The sequence below is a fragment of the Neomonachus schauinslandi genome, chromosome 10 (genome assembly GCF_002201575.2).
Source record: "Neomonachus schauinslandi chromosome 10, ASM220157v2, whole genome shotgun sequence".
NCBI lineage: Eukaryota > Metazoa > Chordata > Mammalia > Carnivora > Phocidae > Neomonachus > Neomonachus schauinslandi.
In genome coordinates this window covers 116,820,543-116,840,724 of record NC_058412.1, presented here as the reverse complement: position 1 = coordinate 116,840,724, position 20,182 = coordinate 116,820,543, and the positions used below count along the sequence as shown (strand labels likewise).

At 39.4% G+C, this 20,182-nt stretch overlaps 1 protein-coding gene across 3 annotated transcripts in view; it reads right to left on the bottom strand.

Annotated features, from left to right (window-relative positions):
- CTNNBL1 (catenin beta like 1) overlaps positions 1 to 20,182 on the bottom strand; it is a 156,278-nt gene that overhangs the window by 71,024 nt on the left and 65,072 nt on the right. For 2 of the 3 annotated variants that reach the window (XM_044918492.1, XM_021688906.1), the window contains exons 8-10: positions 11,839 to 11,911; positions 11,544 to 11,602; positions 9,700 to 9,848 (exon numbers count right to left, since the gene is read on the bottom strand). In XM_044918492.1, the coding sequence (XP_044774427.1) occupies positions 9,700 to 9,848; positions 11,544 to 11,602; positions 11,839 to 11,911 (281 nt within the window). The remainder of the gene's footprint in view (positions 1 to 9,699; positions 9,849 to 11,543; positions 11,603 to 11,838; positions 11,912 to 20,182) is intronic. The other variant, XM_044918493.1, reaches the window with a different exon arrangement.

Here is a 20,182-nt window from a genome sequence, read left to right as displayed (position 1 = left end):
CCACTTATTAACTGCTACTCCCTAAAAAGGGCATATACCCAGGGGTTTGCTACTAAAAGTTCAACGAGTAGTTCTCCAGGAAAAAAGTGCTGATTGTTTTATTTTCCAGTTTACATGGCATAAATACTCCCACTCTACCAGATTTCAAGTTACCAATGTGATCCCACTAAACATGGTGTTGGAAAGAGAGGCACACAGTAAGCTTTCATGAGCCTGTATGAGCTAGCTCAAACACATCACTGTTTATACTTCCTTCCCCGCACCACGGACATCAGGCTTGGCCATGTGACTTTTTATGGCCAATAAAATGAGAGCATAAGTAATATAGGTGTCTTTAGAGGAGAAGTTTAAAGATTTATTGCATTAATCAGCCTTTTCTCTCTGCTATGAGAAAGTCACATCCCACTGAACACTGTTCCTTTAGTATGAATCCCAAAATAAAGATGTGGAGCAGAACTTCAGATGGCCAGTGATGGATGTATCAGGAGTGAAAAATAAACATCTGTCACTGAAAGTCCTTGAGGTTGCAGAGTTGCTATTGCAACAAAACCAGACTGATAACGAGACATAGCAAAGGTGCTTAATATAAGATCAATACCTAAGAGTTATTTGTATTACCTAGTTGATATTTACAGAACATTCTTTTCAGATGCACAAGGAATATTTAGCAACATAAACTATGTTCTGGGCCAAAAACAAGTCTTAATAAATTTAAAAGGATTCAAATAACGTAAAGGATGTTCTCTGACCACAATGGTATTAAAGTAGAAATAAAAAATAGAAGGATATTTGGGAAATCCCTAAATATTTGGAAAGTAAATAACACACTTCTAAATAACTCAGGGGTCAAGGATGAAATGAAAAGATAAATCAGAAAGTATTCTGAACTAAAAATACAACATATCAAAATGTGTGTGACAGGCTTCAGGTAGCAATTAGAGAGAAATTTATAGCATCAAACATGTTAAAAAATAAGATCTCGGGGCTCCTGAGTGGCTCAGTTGGTTAAGTGGTCAATTCTTGATTTGGGCTCAGGTCATTATCTCAGGGTGGTGAGATCGAGCCCCACATCAGGCTCTGTACTCAGCAGGGAGTCTGCTTGAGATTCTCTCCCTCTCCCTCTGCCCCACCCCCTGCTTGTGTGCTCTCTCTCTCTCTCTCTCTCTAAAATAAACAAATCTTTAAAAAAAAAAAATAAGATCTCAATTAAATGATCTTCAATTCCCACCTTGAGAAATCAGAAGAATAGCAAATTAAACCCCCAAGTAATCAGAAGGAAAAAAAATGATCAAAGAAGAAATCACTGACATAGAAAACAAAAAGTAGTAGAGATAAATCAATAAGAAAAACCTGATTCTCTGACAAGATCAACAAAATGGGTAGCCAGCCTGATTAGGAAAAAAAAGAAGACATCAATGGCCAACATTGGGAATAAGGGAGAGCACATCACTACAGATTCTACAGATATTAAAAAATAAGGGAGTACTCATGAACAACTTTTGGCCAATTGGTTCCACCACTAAGATAAAATGAATCCCTTGAAAGACACTGACTACCTAAGTTTACTCATATGGGGAAAAAAAAAAAAAAAAAACATTGCAATAAATTTAAAAATTTTATCTCAGCAAAATTTAAAACTTTTCAAAAGACTATGAAAATGAAAAGCAAGTTATGGGCTCAGAGAAACTATATGTAAAACATTTACTTGACAACAGATTGTATCTCTGATATATAAAGAACTGTTATAATTCAACAATAAGACAAACAACTCCCCCTCCTCCTGCCAAAATGGGCAAGAGGTTGAACAGACGCCACCAAAGAAGATATATGAGTGGCAAATAAGCACATGGAAAAAGCCCATTATCATTAGCCACAAGGGAAATGAAAATTAAAAGCACAAGATACCCACTAGAATGACTAAAACAAAAAACACTGACCACACCAAGAATTAGTGAGGATACGGGGCAAATGGAAGTTTCATACACTGCTGGTGAGAATAAAAATGGTATGGTATAACAATTTTGTAAAAACAGATCGATACTGTCTTAAAAAGTTAACCATATTCCTATCATATGACCCAGACAGTCAAATCACAGGCATTTATCCAAGAGAAATGAAAAATATGTCCACCCAAAGATATGTACCTGATAACTTTGTTCATTAGAGCAAAAACACTAGAAACCCAAATGTCCATCAACAAGTGAATAAACAAACTGAGATATATTCATAAAATGGAATGCTACCCAGCAAAGAAAAAGGAACAAACTATCGATACACACGGAATGAATCTCAAAATAATTATAGTTAAAATAATAATTATAGTTAAATATGCCGGGGGGGGGGGGGAAGAGTACATACTGTATGACTCCATTTACATAAAGTTCTAGAAAATGCAAACTAATCTATAATGGACAGAAAGCAAATCAATGGTTACCTAGAGACTTGAGGTGGAGGGAGAGGAGTTATGGATTACCACGGGGCTCAAGGAAACGTTTGGGTACGATAAATATGTTTCCTGTCATGTTTGCAGTGATGGTCATGATAGGTCGACACACACTGCAAAACTCATCAACTTGTGTACTTTAAATATGTACAATTTAGCAGCCCTGGAATGATGAATAGCTATGAAGTCTGATGGAAGGGCTCCAACAGGTCCTCCACCATTTCCTGCCAAGTAATCTTGCTTCAGTTTAATCTGCCTTCTTAGCCCCAGCACTTTCCACTTATGAAGAAGTAACGTCAGCCTGGAGGGCTGTTGGAAGGATTACTTTGTGCTTTGACGCGTTTTTCTGGTTCCCAGAGAACAGGTGCAAACTACTATTATCCATCTTAGAAAGAATGATAATATTCAGTGAATGGGGAAAGGGAACACTTGCTTGTTGGACAAACAACAAGCAAGATGTGTGTGTGCAGCACGGAGCACAAACTATACAACCCTATCAGGAAGCTCAACTGATTTCTAAAATGTTTGCATTATTATTTTGCTTTTGCAGTTAAATCCCAGAGACTGAAAGCAAGAAGAAAAAGCTCTAGCTCTTAAAAAACAACAAAAACCTGAAAAGGACCAGAGTAGTAATAGTGCGATTGAGTTTGGACCTTCCCATGTTCATTAGGAACAAAACCAATATAGAACAAGGCAAAAACAAAGGGCATAAAATTTCAAGGTTTAAAAGTTCCCCAGGCTGGCCTGCCTACCTTTACACTTGGTTCAAGCCCAAGTCCAGAACTGGGCCTGCAAAAGCTTACTTTGTAGATGGTATACCATCGCCATTTTTTGTTTTCTTTGTCAGAGACACTTTTCTTTAGATTAAGGAAAATCTTACTGAGAAACCGCAGGGGGGAAAAAAATCGGTAGCTCCTAAAGGGATGTGTCTCTGTACCCTTCTCTTCTTTCTTTCTTTTTTTTTTTTTTGTCTATACAGTTAATAACCAAGATGGGTTCACTGTGTTTCCGCTACACAACCCCAAGCTGCATTTGTACACATCCCTTGGGATTTCAGTGGTCTCTTCTCTTTCTAACTGCAACAGGGTTTTACAACAGAAGTAGTAAGTTTCATGTCAACATTTTCAAGGAAACTGACAATGTAATTCTTCTGTCTCCCACTGGCTTTGTTGTTTCTTAAAGAACACGGAACCATTTGAAACAAGGACATACTGTTAAAAAAAAAGTGCTTTGTGGTGGCAGGAAGCAAACGATTTGGAGTACAGTCTATAATTAAACCTGATATATTGAAATCTTCTATTTGCAGCAACCATCTTACCAAGAGTGTAGAAAAGGCAAACCAGTCTCCATCCAGGGGGCAAGAGGGCATTTGTATAGCTCTACCTTCATGTCTGGCTAAATTCTATAATGGCCACCCTCCACCCCCCACTAAGTATCAGTTAGTTTTATTACTGAGAATTAGACTCTCTGAATCTGATCATTCTGTTAAACTTCACAATAAATTGTGACTTTCCTAAATTTTCTTTTTCTCTCAACTATGCCTGACTACAAAAATACCACTTGGCTCACACTCGTATCTTAACTCTTCTGCTGCTAGCCAAAGACCACGCAAACATCCTCTCAGTACCATAATTCTTGACACTCAAAGCAAAAGAATGAGGACACACAAGGAGAAGTATTTTCTCCATCAGGGGAGGATATACTATATATACACAGTATATACTGTCCAAGAGGTTCTGCGCCTTCTACCCTCACCCCATCATTTTTCTTTCCTTATCAAAACACTATGACTAAATGAGATATTCCTTTTTGGGGGGGGGCTTCCTAGATGCTAGGATGGCTATCTGCTGCTTTTTCTACAGCAAGGGTTCCATTTTTTAAATATCACCTCAACAATCTTTTCTTCTTTTCCAAAATGTCTTCATCTGTCCTTTGACAGAGGAAAAACAAAAAATGAAAAGCTTTTTTTTTTCTTATCGATTCTGTCGACTACTGTAGAATCCAAACACTCTTAACACAGGAGTGAAAAAAAGTCACCTGACAACTAAACTAACACCTGGGTGGGAGGATAAAGCAGAGGAGAAAGGCCTGTCCGGTAAAGGCAGAGGTAATAGACCTCCTTACAGTCCCTATAAACAAATGCTGAGGGACTGCAAATCTGCATGAAGGAATTCTCTGGATCTTGAGTAGAAAGGTTATAAGAAATGAATGCCTAAACCATAACCCTGAAATACCTTGGAGGATTACGGAGGAAGAGTATTGAGAGGTTCAAATGTCCCAAAGGGGGATAAGCTGAAGTGTGGACACTTGTGTTGGCTTCTGCTCTGCTGCACAGCACGAGCACGGGCCAAACAGGGCAGCAAGCCCAGCACTCCAGCTGATGCCTGGATTCCCCAGAGCCTTGAAGGTCAGGTTCAAAAACTGATCCAACAGGGAAGGGTGCTTGGGTGGCTCAGTCGGTTGAGCAGCTCCTGATTTCGGCTCAGGTCATGATCTCAGGGTCCTGGGATTGAGCCCTGCATCCGGCTCTGCGCTCCGTGTGGAATCTGCCTCAGGATTCTCTCTCCCTCCCTCTGCCCTTCCCCCTGCACACATGCTCTCTTTCTAAAATAAATAAATCTTTTTTTAAAAATCTGACAGGGAAAACTAGGACTAAATATATCTAGGCAGAAGACTGAGCTCTCAACTATATGGCTTTTAACAAATCACTCCTCATTCTTTGGGTCTATGAAAGGGATTTGCTAGAAATTCTATAACCCAATGATTTAAAACAGCAAAAATGTTTCTCAGATGCTTTTCTCATTCATTTAGAAAATATTTACTGGGAACCTAATGTGTATCTATTGCTAGGTACTAGGGATAAAAGAGGAAGAAGACATGGTTTCTGTTCTCAAGAGTCTTATAGTACAGTCAGAGACAAACAGATGCCTACCACACAGGATGGTAAATGCTCCCATAGTGGAAAGCACAGGATGCTAGAACCTAATCCTCAACATTTGGGAGTGGGTAGGTGGGTGGGCGTAAGGAGAGGGCTGAGGAAGTGACATAGGGGAGAAGATTCTTAAAGAAATTCAGCCTAATCATCAACTGTTGAGGAGGATATGCTGGAATTCTCATGCCTTGCTGGGGTGGGGGGAAGGTGAGGAATAGAAAATGATACAGCTTTGGAAAACAGCTTGGTAGTTTCTAATAGTGAACTTACATTTCCAATATGACCTAGTTGTTCCATTCCTAGGTATCTACCCTAGAGAGATGAAAATATATGTTTAAAGATTTTTAAGCAGCTTTATTAATAATAGCAAGACACTGGAAACAACCCAAATGTTCATCAAGAGGTGGATAAATTAAAAAACTGGAATGCAGAAATATAATGGAATACTGCTAAAAGTGAACAAGAACCAAATTACTGATATATGCAAAATGAATGAATCTCAAAAACAATCTGTTGAGCGACACAGGCTAAACAAAACACAGACTAAATCAATTTAAATTTAAAAACTGATACTTGATTCAGTTATTAGGAAACATTTAAGTATGTTTAGAGAAACTTAGGTATGGGAATCTACTTTTCAACTATAAATCTTATGAAACCTAGATACAAAGCAAGTGCTTTATGAAAATTTAGCACTGAATTGAGACGTAAATATGCACTGGATTTCAAAGACTTAGTAGGAAAAAAGTAAAATGGCGCAATAATATTTTTTATTGATTACCTGTTGAGATGATTTTTATTATACTGGGTTAAATAAAATGTATTATTAAAATTAATTTTGTTTTTTTAACCCTTTTACCATGCTACTGCAAAATATAAAACTATATACCTTGCTTGCATTACTTTTCTATTGGACATTGCCATTTATATCTCCATTGTGTTGAAAACAAAGATAGATACATCCATCAAAATTAAAACTGTACACTTAAAATGGGCATGTTTTATTATAAATAAATGATGCTTCAATAAAGTTGATAAATACTAAATTGGGTAGTGTATGTGCATGTGTGATAATGTGTGTGTGTAAATGACTATCTTGCTAATGACCTTTACTTATCAATAATCAGAAATGTAAAAAAAAAAAAAATTCACAGATATGCAAATCCTTAAGAGGAACAGTTCATGTGACACATTAAATTATATTGCAGTTACTTAACATCGGCCTCCCTCACTAGTGATTGAGTTTCTCGAAAGCAAGAATCCTGTCTTGTTCATCTCTGTATTAAGCCTAGCACTTAACATAGTAAGTTAACATGGTACTTTATCAGTGTTTTAACAGCTGCAGAATTGTCCCAGACACATTACATATAGTTTAGTTTCCACAAAATCCCTGCAAATTTGGCATCGTTACTGCCATTTTTCAGATGAAAAACTGAGGGTCAGAGGTCAGAAAGGTTGGAGTAACTCACCAAATAGCCACTAGTAAGTGAAAGAGCTTTGTTCCAAACCCACATTTACCTCAACTCCCAAAACCCACTCTTCCATGCTATATCACACTGCCACCTTTCCAGGAGGGCATTTCATGACTGCTCAATGCCTAAATCCCAGTAAAGAGTGGTACTTAGGAGCAATGGAACCACAGAATTTTCCTAAACTTCTTGTGCTACAGCCTCCAAGTCTTGAACGGGCTTCTCTCTAAACAGAGAGCAACTTGGCAACTCTTGCTAGATCAGGATGAATCTAGTAGGAAAAAAAAAAATCCCTCCCAATTAAACTTTCAATTTGGGAGTCTGAAGAAGAAAAATAACACAGAACAAAGAAGCATGGGAAAGAGAAAAAAGGGAATGCTGAATCTGCTAAAATAGCTAGTTAATGAAAAGAATTAATCTAACAGTAACTTCAGCATTCAAAAATGAAAAGTTAGGAGATCCTACAGAGGTACAATTTCTAAGGCTTTTGGAGCACCTTTTTAATTAGGCTCCCAGAATCTCAGCATTCCTGTTTGAATAATCCATATTTCTGGTTATTTATTCATCTCCCCACTGCCGCACACTACCAACCCATATCCTACAGGAATACATCACTTCATATTTGCACTCAACCATCCAAAGACATTGGCAGTTCAGACCTTTAAGAAGCTTAGGAAAAAGTCCCTGTAGAGTACAGTTTTAAGGTTAGAAGGCCCAGGAAGCCAAATGCATCTTCTTTATATGCTATTTACTCGAGAGAAGGCAGGTCATTTCAACAAAAGGACAGGCAATTAGAAGGGTAAAGGAGATAAACAAACAAAAGACTCAAGAGAGTAAAGCTAGCAAAAATCAGCTGAACACTAAAGGCCTCCGAATAATTCCAATGCCCCTCTCTGCACTTTAAAATAGATTTTTTTAAAGCAATTCCACAAAGGAAGATTTTCAATCAATCCAAGGTCTCGTATGCACTGGACAAACGAAGAGGTCTACTGTGCCCCCAGCCCTACACATGCCTAAAGAGAAGATGTTTTAGAAACATATACCTTGATAATCTTAAATACAAAAATACTTTTAAACAAAAACATGGTCATTGAAGAATTTGCTACAATATCAAAACAATGGAAACAGTCTCAATATCACCAACAGAATACTAAGTAAGCTACATTTCCTTAGAGACCATTATACAGTTATTGAAAACTCTCACAAAGATTATGTCACCACATGAGAAATGCCATGTTAAGTTTAAAAAGAAACAGTACAGAAAATTACATGTGTGACAGGACTAAAAAGCTGGCAAAAACAAGGAAATAATTACAGAAAAAAAGAGTGAAAGAAATTTACACTCAAAGTTGGGTTGTGTTTACGTGACAAGAGCTGTTTTTTTTAGCTTCTTAGAGGCAGGAATCCTGTCTTACTCATTTCTTTTATAAGGGCAGCACTTAACATAGTACGTTATCAGTGTTTTAACAGCAGTTTTGCATGTCTATATTCTAAATTATATTTAATAGATACATTTATTGAATTTATAAAATTTTTTTTCAAAGATCTAGTTTAGCATAGTTTGCATGTACATGAATAGAAGTTCTAAGAATGCAGACTCTAGCTCGATTTCATGAAGAGTAATAACGATTAGTGTCTTCCAGCCACACAAACATGGTCTAGTGGCTCTCAGTTTAAAAAACTGCCCCTTGGGCGCCTGGGTGGCTCAGACGGTTAAGCGTCTGCCTTCGGCTCAGGTCATGATCCCAGGGTCCTGGGATCGAGTCCCGCATCGGGCTCCCTGCTCCTTGGGAGCCTGCTTCTCCCTCTGCTTCTCTCTCTCTCATCTCTCTCTGTCTCTCATGAATAAATAAATATATTTAAAAAAAAAAAATCTTAAAAGATTGCCCCTTAACCCCCACCACACTCTGGTCACCATACCCCTGCTCCCATTTCTCCCAGATTTCTCAAGGGTTATTGACACAAGCTACCTCCCATTTACTTCCAACATTAGGATTCTATGAGATATACTAAACATGATATCCATTTTAAAATTTTTATTTTTATTTATTTGACAGAGAGAGACACAGCGAGAGAGGGAACACAAGCAGGGGGAGTGGGAGAGGAGTGCTCAGCTTCCTGCTGAGCAGGGAGCCCCATGTGGGGCTGGATCCCAGGACCCTGGGATCATGACCTGAGCCGAAGGCAGATGCTTAACGACTGAGCCACCTAGGCGCCCCAACATGATATCCATTTTAAATACCTTAAGGAATTAGAGCACAAATAATAACAAGATCTATAAGGAAATTACTATAAAGAAAAGTTCGAGAACTGTCTTGCACATTTTCTTATCTCCTATGCTAGGCACATAGCACATGTGCAATTGACAGAAAACATATAATGAAAAATATGTATGAATAAAAAATGATATTCTGCTATCAACAAGAAAAATACAAACATATGGAATAGATAGGTCTATGTGATATAAAGTTTAGAAATTAACATAGGGTATGTTTAGAAGATCATGACTAGATTTCCCAAAACCAACACAGTAAGAGAAGGAGCAAAAAGACATTTCCCTTCAAGAGAGCAGTCATATCACCAACTGATACAACAGGGCACAAACAGACCAAAATGTACTTTCTATTCACCCACTCTAACTTGAGAGAAGACCCTCCTGCCCCCCACCACACACACACACACACACACACACGCAGGCACGTGCCACACGTGCACACGCACCCCTGAAGGCCTTACTATTTTTCGTATCTAATAAACTCAATGGACTAAAAGACCATAGATATGTGTTCTGGAATTTGGGCTAACGGTGAGGAGCTGGACAAAAAAAACGGAGCACTAGGAGATAAGAAACGTACCTGAGCATGAGATTCATCAGCTGTAGACCCTCACCCTTCAGGAAGCGCTCACGATTGGAACTGAGCATTAGGCAGGAACAGAGTGAATCAAAGAGATTCTCCATCATCTCCTGCTCTTCAGCGGTGCTAGGATTGTGTCTTTTAAACACCTGTCAAGCAAAGACACCAGAAAGCACAGAGCCATAAGAGAACATCTTTTCATCAGTCAGCATTCAACAATTTCCAAAGTCTGCCTGTCCTGATAACCCCAGCAACTGAGGAAGCAGAAGCTCACCAAACAAAATTCTCTACAGCTTCCATGTTAGAGAAACTGGACTTTCTGAGTCACAGGTATTAGATAGCTATCAGCTCAAACAAAAAACCAAAACACTCAACTGACCACTGGGTCCATAAGTGATTGATAGTTCCAAGGAGGCAGATTTAAAAACAAAACAAAGCAAAAAAACCAAAAACCCAAACCAACAAAACCCTTTTACTGTGAAATAGAGCACAGATATAGAAAATTCCATAAAAGGCATATACAGCTGAAACCACCATCTCCAGGTCAAAAAACAACTTTGCCAGTTACCTCCAAAGCCCTCTACTTGCCCAGCCCAACCACAACCCATTTCACCCCTTCTAAAAGAAACCACAATCTAGAAGGGCCACAACCTAAGGAAGTTTCCTAACCGTCGGGGCTACTGAACTGCCTCACACAGCAGTTGTGGCTCTAAGTCATGGAAACAGCTAAAAGCAGACGTTTCGTCTCTGCCAGAGATATACGGCATGTTAAGAGGAAAGCCTTTTAACAGTATATGCATACCCATAGACTCTACTAAAAAATGATCAATAATCTTGCAGGAACAGGACTAAGCACCTTCCCAGAACACTGGGAACAGATTCACATTTCAAAGCTCTATTTTTTGGGGTGGAGGCCAAGCCACTCAGGCTGCTGGCACCAAGATGGCAGATGTATGCAAACTGACATCTCAGACACTCCCAACACTCAAGATTTATCCAAATGATCTATATTCAGTCTTGGTTTTGGAATAGCAAAGAGATTCAGAAGAGATTTGTTAGAAGAAATCTTAACAGTATTTTCAGAATGCCAGCAGAACATTTCAACTAGACTTACATTTCTTACAATGAGAAAATGGCATTTTCTAAATTTTTTTTTTTTTAAAGATTTATTTATTTATTTGACAGAGAGAGAGAGACAGCGAGAGAGGGAACACGAGCAGGGGGAGTGGGAGAAGGAAAAGCAGGCTTCCCGCCGAGCAGGGAGCCTGATGCAGGGCTTGATCCCAGGACCCTGGGGGATCATGACCTGAGCCGAAGGCAGACACTTAACGACTAAGCCACCGAGGCGCCCCCATTTTCTAATTTCTTATTCCAGCCTCTAGAACCACATCCTTCCCTATCCTCCTCCGTGACCTCTATCCCACAGCACTGGAACTTGTATTCCTTGAGCTTATCTGGATTCTAAATGAAGAGAATCCATTTTACTGGCAGATTGAAAGGAAAGAAAGTGATTCATCTTGGGACTGGGTCAACTGGAAATAATTTGGTATTCTCGGCCCAAGAATATACACTTAAGCAGGAAGCACACCTCTTCTGAATTGACAAATATCAGAAGACGGAGAAAATCAATCCATAGCAGATACACAGTGATACCTGGCCATAAAGAGCAAATGACTAAGAAAAGGAGGCAAACTATGTAGCTCCACTGTAACCTCAAACCTGCCAACATACTCCATATGGCTTGCATCACACGGCCTATTTCTTCCCACATTTTCCAGCTCCACCTCCCATTTAAAGCAGGCCATGTATCTTCACGGCAGACAGGAAGCATAAGAATTACTCACGGATAACTGCTGAAGAAGCACATCGATTCCATCCAGCTCCCCAAGCAATTCCCTGTTTTCTAAAAGGGGAAAAAAATAGAGGAAGAAAAAAATGAAGCTAACTGTCAGATTTTACAGCCGTCTAACACTGATACATCAGCAAACAAAATCAATACAGCTTGACAGAGTACAAAAGCTGCACAGAGAGCAAGAGAGAGAGCAAGGGGATGCCAAAGGCAAGAGAGCTTGCTGTCATGATCTGAAACAAGCCTGGCTCCTATCCTAACAGAATATCAATACTGAGAGGGAGCCTCACCATCATTGTCCTGGAGCAATATGGCCAGCACTTCACTACAATACAGTTTGTTGGCATCGAAAGGCATCTTTGCCTGTGGGGAAATAGGAGAAATGAGAAAAAACATTAAGGGGCCATGCTTCCTTCCCCAGGACGAATTTTTCACAAGAACTAGGATCTGAGTTAGAAAGAAGTAGAAGTTAGAAAGCAAAAAGGCAGGTTAATGGTAAAAAAAAAAAAAAAAAAGCCTCCCTCTGCTCTCAAGAAATCAGACTCAAATACTACATAGTAAAACCACAAATGGCAGATGTACACAATGGCTCTCACATTGCTAATGCCCAGGTATGAAAGTCACCTCCTCAGTGAAGCCTTCCCAGGTTCCCCATTTTAAGTCCAGGGACTGTTGTCTAGCACATAGTATATACTCAAATGTGAACTAGAGGAATGATTGAAAGTTTTGAAAGTTTTGAAATTTTAAGACTAAAATCCACTATGAAGCTTTGTTCACATATTACAATCATAAAACTAGGCTGTAAATTAGCTGACAGATGATCAGAGAAGGTGAAAAGAAAGCAAGTTCTTGTTTAGATTAGTTGAATGTATTTATAATAAAGTAGTTCCTTTTGCATTTTTTTAATGCTTAAAATTTAATTTGAAATCATAAACCTATCTGTTCGTGTGCCATAATCTGCCTACTATTTAAAAAGGAAACCATATTAAAAATGCAGAAATGTGTTAATATTTTAACACCCAAATTACTACCCACAATTCTTTCCCTGCTGCATGCTCTGCTACTTGGTGTTTCAGAGGGGACATATCTACTGCAGAGACTATCTTTTATGGCTGTCCACATTGTTGCTTCGGTAGCGAGACTCAACTATCTCACCATTAATAAGGCCCCTTTGGATAAAGGTGCACAGAGAGGACCAAACCTCATCGATGTGTTTTTATTTACCATCCCTTGATCCTTAAAATGCAGGCACATAGACAACAATTGTTAATCAGCAGCAGTCTTGCTACCTATCCAGGTTTTTGAAATGACAAATCATTTCTGTACCTGGAAAGGACAGGAAAGTGTTCATCTTAGAGCTAACACCTCCATCACCTTAGTGCTATTCACAGTTCTGTCTGGACATTGATTTTGTACTTAAGAAGGAAGAGTGGCCCCTAATGAAGCAACACCCAGCAACTTTTCAGTTTTCTATGCACGTCTTTCTCGTCAAGCCTAAGTCCACCCCACAGGGTTTCAGGAAGCTGACCATCTTAAGTTAAAAGATCTGTTAATGCAAAGTCTTACGTGTACTGACTGCAAGGTATGCTCCCTGGGCAAGCTTGAGGCCTTGTTTCAAGAAATTCAGTATATAACAGCCAGGGTTTAAAAGTAATCTGTAGTATGTTTCACTTTAAGGAAAGTAGTTTTATAAAAATCAAAACACAGTGATAAGCCAAGGAGTAAGCATCTCTATCAGAATCAAGGATCTGCTAATAAAATTACTCAAATTATTTAAATTACAAGTATTGGTATTTTTAAATGATTTAAGCCACACCACTTCACTTATATGCAGCTTTTCAAGGACCAGGGTTCTTGTTTGAACCAAGAGGCACGTAACTAAAAGAAGCCAAAAGACATCATAGCCTTTCTGTGGTTTCAGTGGCTCTTGTCCTTTATTTGATTTTATAAATCCTATCTCCGAGATGAGGGGGAGATTTTCTCTTTTTTTTCAACGAGTATTTATTAGGCATCTGCTATACGCAAGACAAAGAACTAAACATGAAAGCACACAGGTGAATTAGACATGAACCTTGTCCATTGTTACGGCACTTAAAAATATTACACTGAATTAAAAATAATTTTAATAATTAATATGGTCATGTTTAAAAAATATATGTATGAATCTGGGATTGATGCACCTAGGTTTGACTCATGAGCATGGACTACCTATGTGACACGAAGTCTGCAGTTCCCAAACTGTGTGCCGAGGTACCTGGGGTGTCAAACTCAATTCACAGGGGCACTGCAGGATACTTTAAAATTTCCAAAGAAAGCACAGTGACATTTGACATCTGTTGAACAATGCATTAACTACTAGCTCCAGGTATACTCTTTTGATGACATCCTGTCTTTGTGAAGCTGGTTTTTGGTGGTTGCTGTAATAAAAGAACTGTGTGAAAATCAGTATGGAGAGCAGGAATGAGGGTGGTGGTGTTCAACTGGATTCCAAGGTTTTAGAAGTTGTGCAGCACTCAAAGGCACACACATCTATTAGTAAGTACCTGTGGTCTTTAAGTATAAAATAAAAATATTCTTTTTCTTTTAATTCATGTGTATTACTTTTTCAAATGGCTACTGAATTGTTAGGACATAAATACGTATTAAATTGCTTGGACCTAACTACTTAATAAACACGATTGTTAGGTCCTTCCTGGCAGAGGGGCACTGTAAAAACGAAATTCCTAAGACATCCAGGGCACCATGAACTGAGAGTGGGCATATATGACCCAAGGAACATTTCTCGGTCTTAAGTTTTCTTATCTGTAAAAAGCAAATAATAAAAAAAATCCTAATAAAAATAATAAAATAAATAAATAACATAACATCAGGAAAGTTACTATGAGAATTAAATAAGGTAATATGGAAGTACCTAACACATAAGTTTTTCTCATGACTATAATCAGAAACATCCAGGCTAGAATCTCAGCTCTTACGGTTTTCAGCTACGTGATCTTGGCCAAATTACTCTGCCTCTCTCACCCGATTCCTCTTATGTTAAGTAAAAATAAGTAATAATTTCCTCATGGGGTAGTTGGATTAAACTAAACAGTATATACATCACAGGCACCCAAGAGCTAGTTCCCCTCTACCAAGAACTCCTGATTGCCCCAGGAAATCTCCAGCTTTTGCTGTGACACCTCAAGGAGTTTCCAGTTTGCCCAAAGTAAACTTTTAAAAATCAAAAATTATAATTTCATCACTTTTTCTATTAAAATATAGGTTCTTTGAAAAACTGGCATGAAGGAGGAATCTAATCAGGAAGTCAAAATGATTAGACCCCGTAACTCCCCAACACTGAGCCCTAAAATGCTTCAGAGCCTGAAAGGGGTACCAGCTGGAAAGTACCTTGGCAAGAAGGGGAGGCTTTGGAGATACCCGGGCCCAACTGTCACAGGCTCTGCCCCATACTTCCTGTGGGGTTGGGGCAATCACTTCTCTTCTGTGGAATTCTTCCCACATCTGTAAACTGAGGATAGCAGCACCCACTTGGAAGGTTGTAAGGATCAAAAATAATATATGTGAGGTATCCAGAATAACGCTTCCCACACAGTCAACAGCCAACACATGACACTCATATCAGATGGGGAAAACTTAATGGTGATGATAAGGACAACCAAGTATTTTAATCTGGTGGAAAAGAAATAAAGGAAACTGTGGGCCAGGTGGGAAGGAAGGAGTTTATTCTTCCACGTCTAGCCAAAGACAAAAAGTCACCAAGGAAGTTTTATTTCTATTTAAATATCAGCCAGAGACGATGGCCTCCAAGCTTACAAAATATCAAACTGCCAAATTACAAGGATATTTAGTTAAAATCAGGAGAAAGGAGAACTCATTTAGGAGATATGGTCTCTTGGAGTTTGCAAAGTTAACCAATGGAACTTGAAGCTTCTGGGGGCTCTCTTCTATCCAGGAGCCTGGTGATCCTAAATCTTTCAGCTGTCAGAGTAATTATAGAGTCAAGCATAGGTTTGTACACAGCATGTACTAGCCTCGAATAAAATTAAACTTCACCTCTTTGGGAACTGCTGCTTTTTTGGAAAGTACAAAACAATTATGCTCCCACCCGCAGCCAGAAGCTGCAGGTTATTTCTGCAGCTCACCTCTGGTACCTGGAACACATGGGGCAGGTTCAGACACATCCACAGCTCTGTACAATTGCTGAAGCAGATTGTGCCCTGTAAAATCCCAGCTCCTGGTCATAGGAGGCTAAGAACTTCCCATCAACCAGTTGTACACGTAGTATCATGTTGCCAATTCTCAATTCATTAGCTCATATGCTGAATGTTGCAACTGTTTCTGAAACACTGATTTAACTAGGAAACAAAGGGAATCTTAATTTTGTTTCTTTAGAAAAGGAAAAATAAAACTTTGGGTTTTGGTGTTATTTTCAATAGTACACAACATCCTAATAAGCTGGTATTCCCCATAAAAATGAACTGTGATGGTCTGGCTCACACTCCTGTTACCTGCTCACCTGCTAACCCATTTAATGCAATCATCTGCAATGGGTTTCATCCTCATTAGCACAAATTAGTGACATTTATTTAAATGGATGAAAAATCCATGAGTATTTCTATATACTGCTAAGCTACCAGCACCAAAAGAGGACTCGTCAAGGTGCCACTCACTGAAGAATTACTCAAAGACTACTGAATAAATATGGGATGTTCAAACAGCAAGGCTTAACAGGCAACATAAACTATGGTGGTTCTCAGATGTTAACCAGACACCAAGTCACCTGGAGGGCTTCTTAAAACTAACTGTCAGTCCCACCCAAGATGGGTGGAGTCAGCAGGTCAAGGGGTAGGTTCAAGAATTTGCATTTTTAACATGTTGCCACGGGAACCACACCTTGAGAACAACTGGGAGATGCAAAAATAATGGAGACCCAGTCCTTGCTTTTAAAGAGTTGATGGATACTTAAAGAAAGACAATAAGCACATATACCAAGAAGGTCTGCTGCTGGGTGATGAAGAAAAAATGCTTCATGAGGATAAATGTCACACAGTTATAGGTAAATGTCAGAACCCAGATCTGCTGCCTCCCACAAGTGAACCAGTATGGAAAAAGTAAAATGTCTAATATTCAGACAAGAAAGAGGGTGGCAATGGGCTGGGGGGCAAAGTAATGCCATGGAAAGGGTGTGTGAAGAAAGTCTGGAGTCTTTGGATTTAATCCCAGCTCTATCTCTAACTAGCTGTATGAATTTGGGCAAGGCACTTAATCTCTATAGGTCTCGATTTTTTTAAAATTTGCGATAGAAGTTATAAATTTCCTTTCAGTTCTAAAAATGATGGTGGCTACATGGAAGAGTAGGGATTTAAACTGATTAATGAAGGCTGTGTATAACTGAGAAGTATGTAAGAAAGACAGGAGTCATTCCTGGTGGAAGGAGGAGCATGAACAACAGATACAGAAGTCAAAATCATTCTGACCTTTGCAGAGCAGGGGGTAGGTAAAAAATGTCTGAAAAGTAATAAGACCAATGTTTTAAAAATGAGAAATGAAAAAGTCAGACTAGGCCCGGTATAAGGGGACTTTAAAAGTAAGCAGAAAAGGTGGGATCTGTTGGAGAGGTCATCAGCATCGTGTAGAAAGAGGTTCTTCAACAGGGAACGGCACACTGAAAGTGGGGTGTTAAATCTAGTGCAGGAGTAGTGCAGAACAAAAACGGCTAACAGTAATGTTCACATCTCCAGAGAGCAGAGGATATTAATGAGGGCTGTCCATTAGAATCATAGGTGGAACTTCTCTAAAATATACCAAAGACAGAGACTGAGACAAAGGGTCTGGAAAACTGCTTTTGTTTTGTTTTTTAGATTTTATTTATTTATTTGAGGGAGAGAGAGTGTGTGTGAGAGAGTGTGCACGAAATGGGGGAGGGTCAGAGGGAGAAGCAGACTCCCTGCTCAGCGGGGAGCCTGCAGATGCGGGGCTCGATCCTGGGACTCCGGGATCATGACCTGAGCTGAAGTCAGCTCGACTTCACCGACTGAACCACCCAGGTGCCCCATGGAAATCTGTATTTTTTAGAGTTCCACTGGTGAAAGTCAGGATCTAGGTCCAGCACTCAGATTCAGTATGTTTATGATGGTGAAAATTATAACAAGCACTTTCCCAGATGATGAGAAAAAAGAGCAAGGCATTGTTTTTAAAAACATGCCTCTTGCTGGCCTTACCCTTAAGCAGGATTCTCATTAATGATCTGGGCAGTACAGGATTTTTCTAAGGGCACTTGCTTACTACTAAAATAAGCAAATAGCATTTTAATGTTTAGATACCCTGAAACCTTGAAAAACTATTTTAGAGACAGCAACATAACTATTTATGCCCCGAGGATTACATAAACGCTGTGCCTAAAAGGCAAGAGTCACTAGCTTGCTAGACTATCAAGTGGGACTCTTTATTACTCTCATTAGGGTAATGTAATCCAAGCCAAACCCCCAAAGGTCTCAATTTCCCTTCCTGTTACCAGTTCAAAAAAAGACTGGCAAGTTTCAACACCTTTAGAAGGGCAGAGGAGGCCTGACATTCTGGTTTAATGAAGGATCCCTGAAGTAGTATCAAGTCTCAAGGAACTGAAAGAAACTGGTCTTGACTTCAGAGACAAAAGCTATTGGATTGTTTTGTATATTTTGTATATATATGTTGCAGCTCTCACCTATGGCCACCCCACGAACAGCTCAGGTCCCTGTCATCTATCCCATCCCCTCAACTCTGTGTCCTACTTTCTTCCCCTCCACTCCTCACTCCCAAAATGTTTTAAGGCTTTGGAGAATAAAAATGTGTTGAATGTTGAGGAAAGAAGAAATTGAGAATTACATGGGGAAACAAGTCTAGTCCTAAAACCAAAGGACATCAAGACTCATGAGAGGAGATCAAAAGGAAGTTGCAAAGATGACAATGCATGAATTAACCAGACCTGATTTTTTTTCCCCTAAAAGGTGGGTGGGTGTGTGGGGGTGTGTGTGTGTGTGTGTGTGTGTGTGTGTGTGGGTGTGTGTAGGGAGTTGCAATCTACTGAACTATGCACTGAGTTTATACTCTGCCAGGCAAATGTGCCCATACCCACCGATGATAGTATCTGGACTAGCTGAATATGAGTATGTTCAAGTCATGCTATATATATAAGTCTGTGTTATAGGTTTCATGGGAACAAATGGTTAAATAAGTAGGATTGGGGAAGACTTAAATCATCAGAAAGAAGGGTAATCATGGGGCATATGCTATCTTAGGCAGAACACTCTTCCTGAGCCCTGCCAAGACAGTGGGGGGGGGGAGGGGGGGGCGTAAATCTGACCTGACGTACCTTAGACTTTCTGGATCTCTGTGACGCTCTGAAGCATAGCAAGGCCATGAATACTTAGAGAATCATTCTTGCTAAGAACAAATGCCTCCTTCTCACAGAAAAGCTGAGAATCCTTGCTTGCTGACCATTTCAGTAGCATATAAGCAGTCCCAAACTGCCTCCCATCACACCTTTGGTTAACACTACTCTTAAGAGAAGCTCTTGCCTCTCTTTTTCCTCATTTACTCTATAGGACCGCACTAACTGTTAAAAAGATAGTCAAAAGGGCTATACTAAGAAGAAAAGAGAATAAACAGTCCAACAGAAATATAATTATGAAAAAAGGATATAAATAATAAGTTAAAAGAAATGAATACAAATAGCTAACAAACAAGTAGAAGCCAATATTCTTTCCCTGATTTTAAAATTCCAAAATAAAATAAAATACCGGTTTTCATTTAGCAGATTAACAAAACTTTAAGTTTGATAGTACCCAGTGTTGCTAGGGGAAACAGATACTCTCAAATCAGTGGGACAGGACGCCTGGGTGGCTCAGTCGTTAAGCATCTGCCTTCGGCTCAGGTCATGATCCCAGAGTCCTGGGATCAAGTCCCACATTGGGCTCCCTGCTCAGTGGGAAGCCTGCTTCTCCCTCTCCCATTTCCCCTGCTTGTGTTCCTGCTCTCACTGTCTCTGTCAAATAAATAAATAAAATCTTTAAAAAAAAAAAAATCAGTGGGGCAGCCTTTATGCAGAACAACTTTGCAATACCCGCCAAAAATGTTAATGTGTATATCCTTCCATCTCTATCAGTTCTACTTCTAGGAATTTATCCTAGAGATAAACTAACAGAAGTGTGCAAGAGGGGCACCTGGGTGGCTCAGTCGTTAAGCATCTGCCTTCGGCTCAGGTCATGATCCCGGGGTCCTGGGATCGAGCTCCGCATCAGGCTCCCTGCTCAGCCAGAAGCCTGCTTCTCCTTCTCCCACTCCCCCTGCTTGGGTTCCCTCTCTCTCTCTCTCTCTCTCTGTCAAATAAACTAAAAAAAAAAAAAAGAAGAAGAAGAAGTGTGCAAGAAAAAAGTGTGTATATGAGAATATTCACTGCAGGACTGCTTGTAACAGTGGAAACTTGTTACACAGCAGTGAATACGTGTTATAAAAAGGGGAATGGTTAATTTTGGTATATGCATAAAACAGAATACTAGGCAGCTATTAGTTCAGTGAAAAAACCAACTTGCAAAATAAAATATTGTATAATTCTGTTTGTGAAAAACACACACACTCCTAGATACACAGAAAACT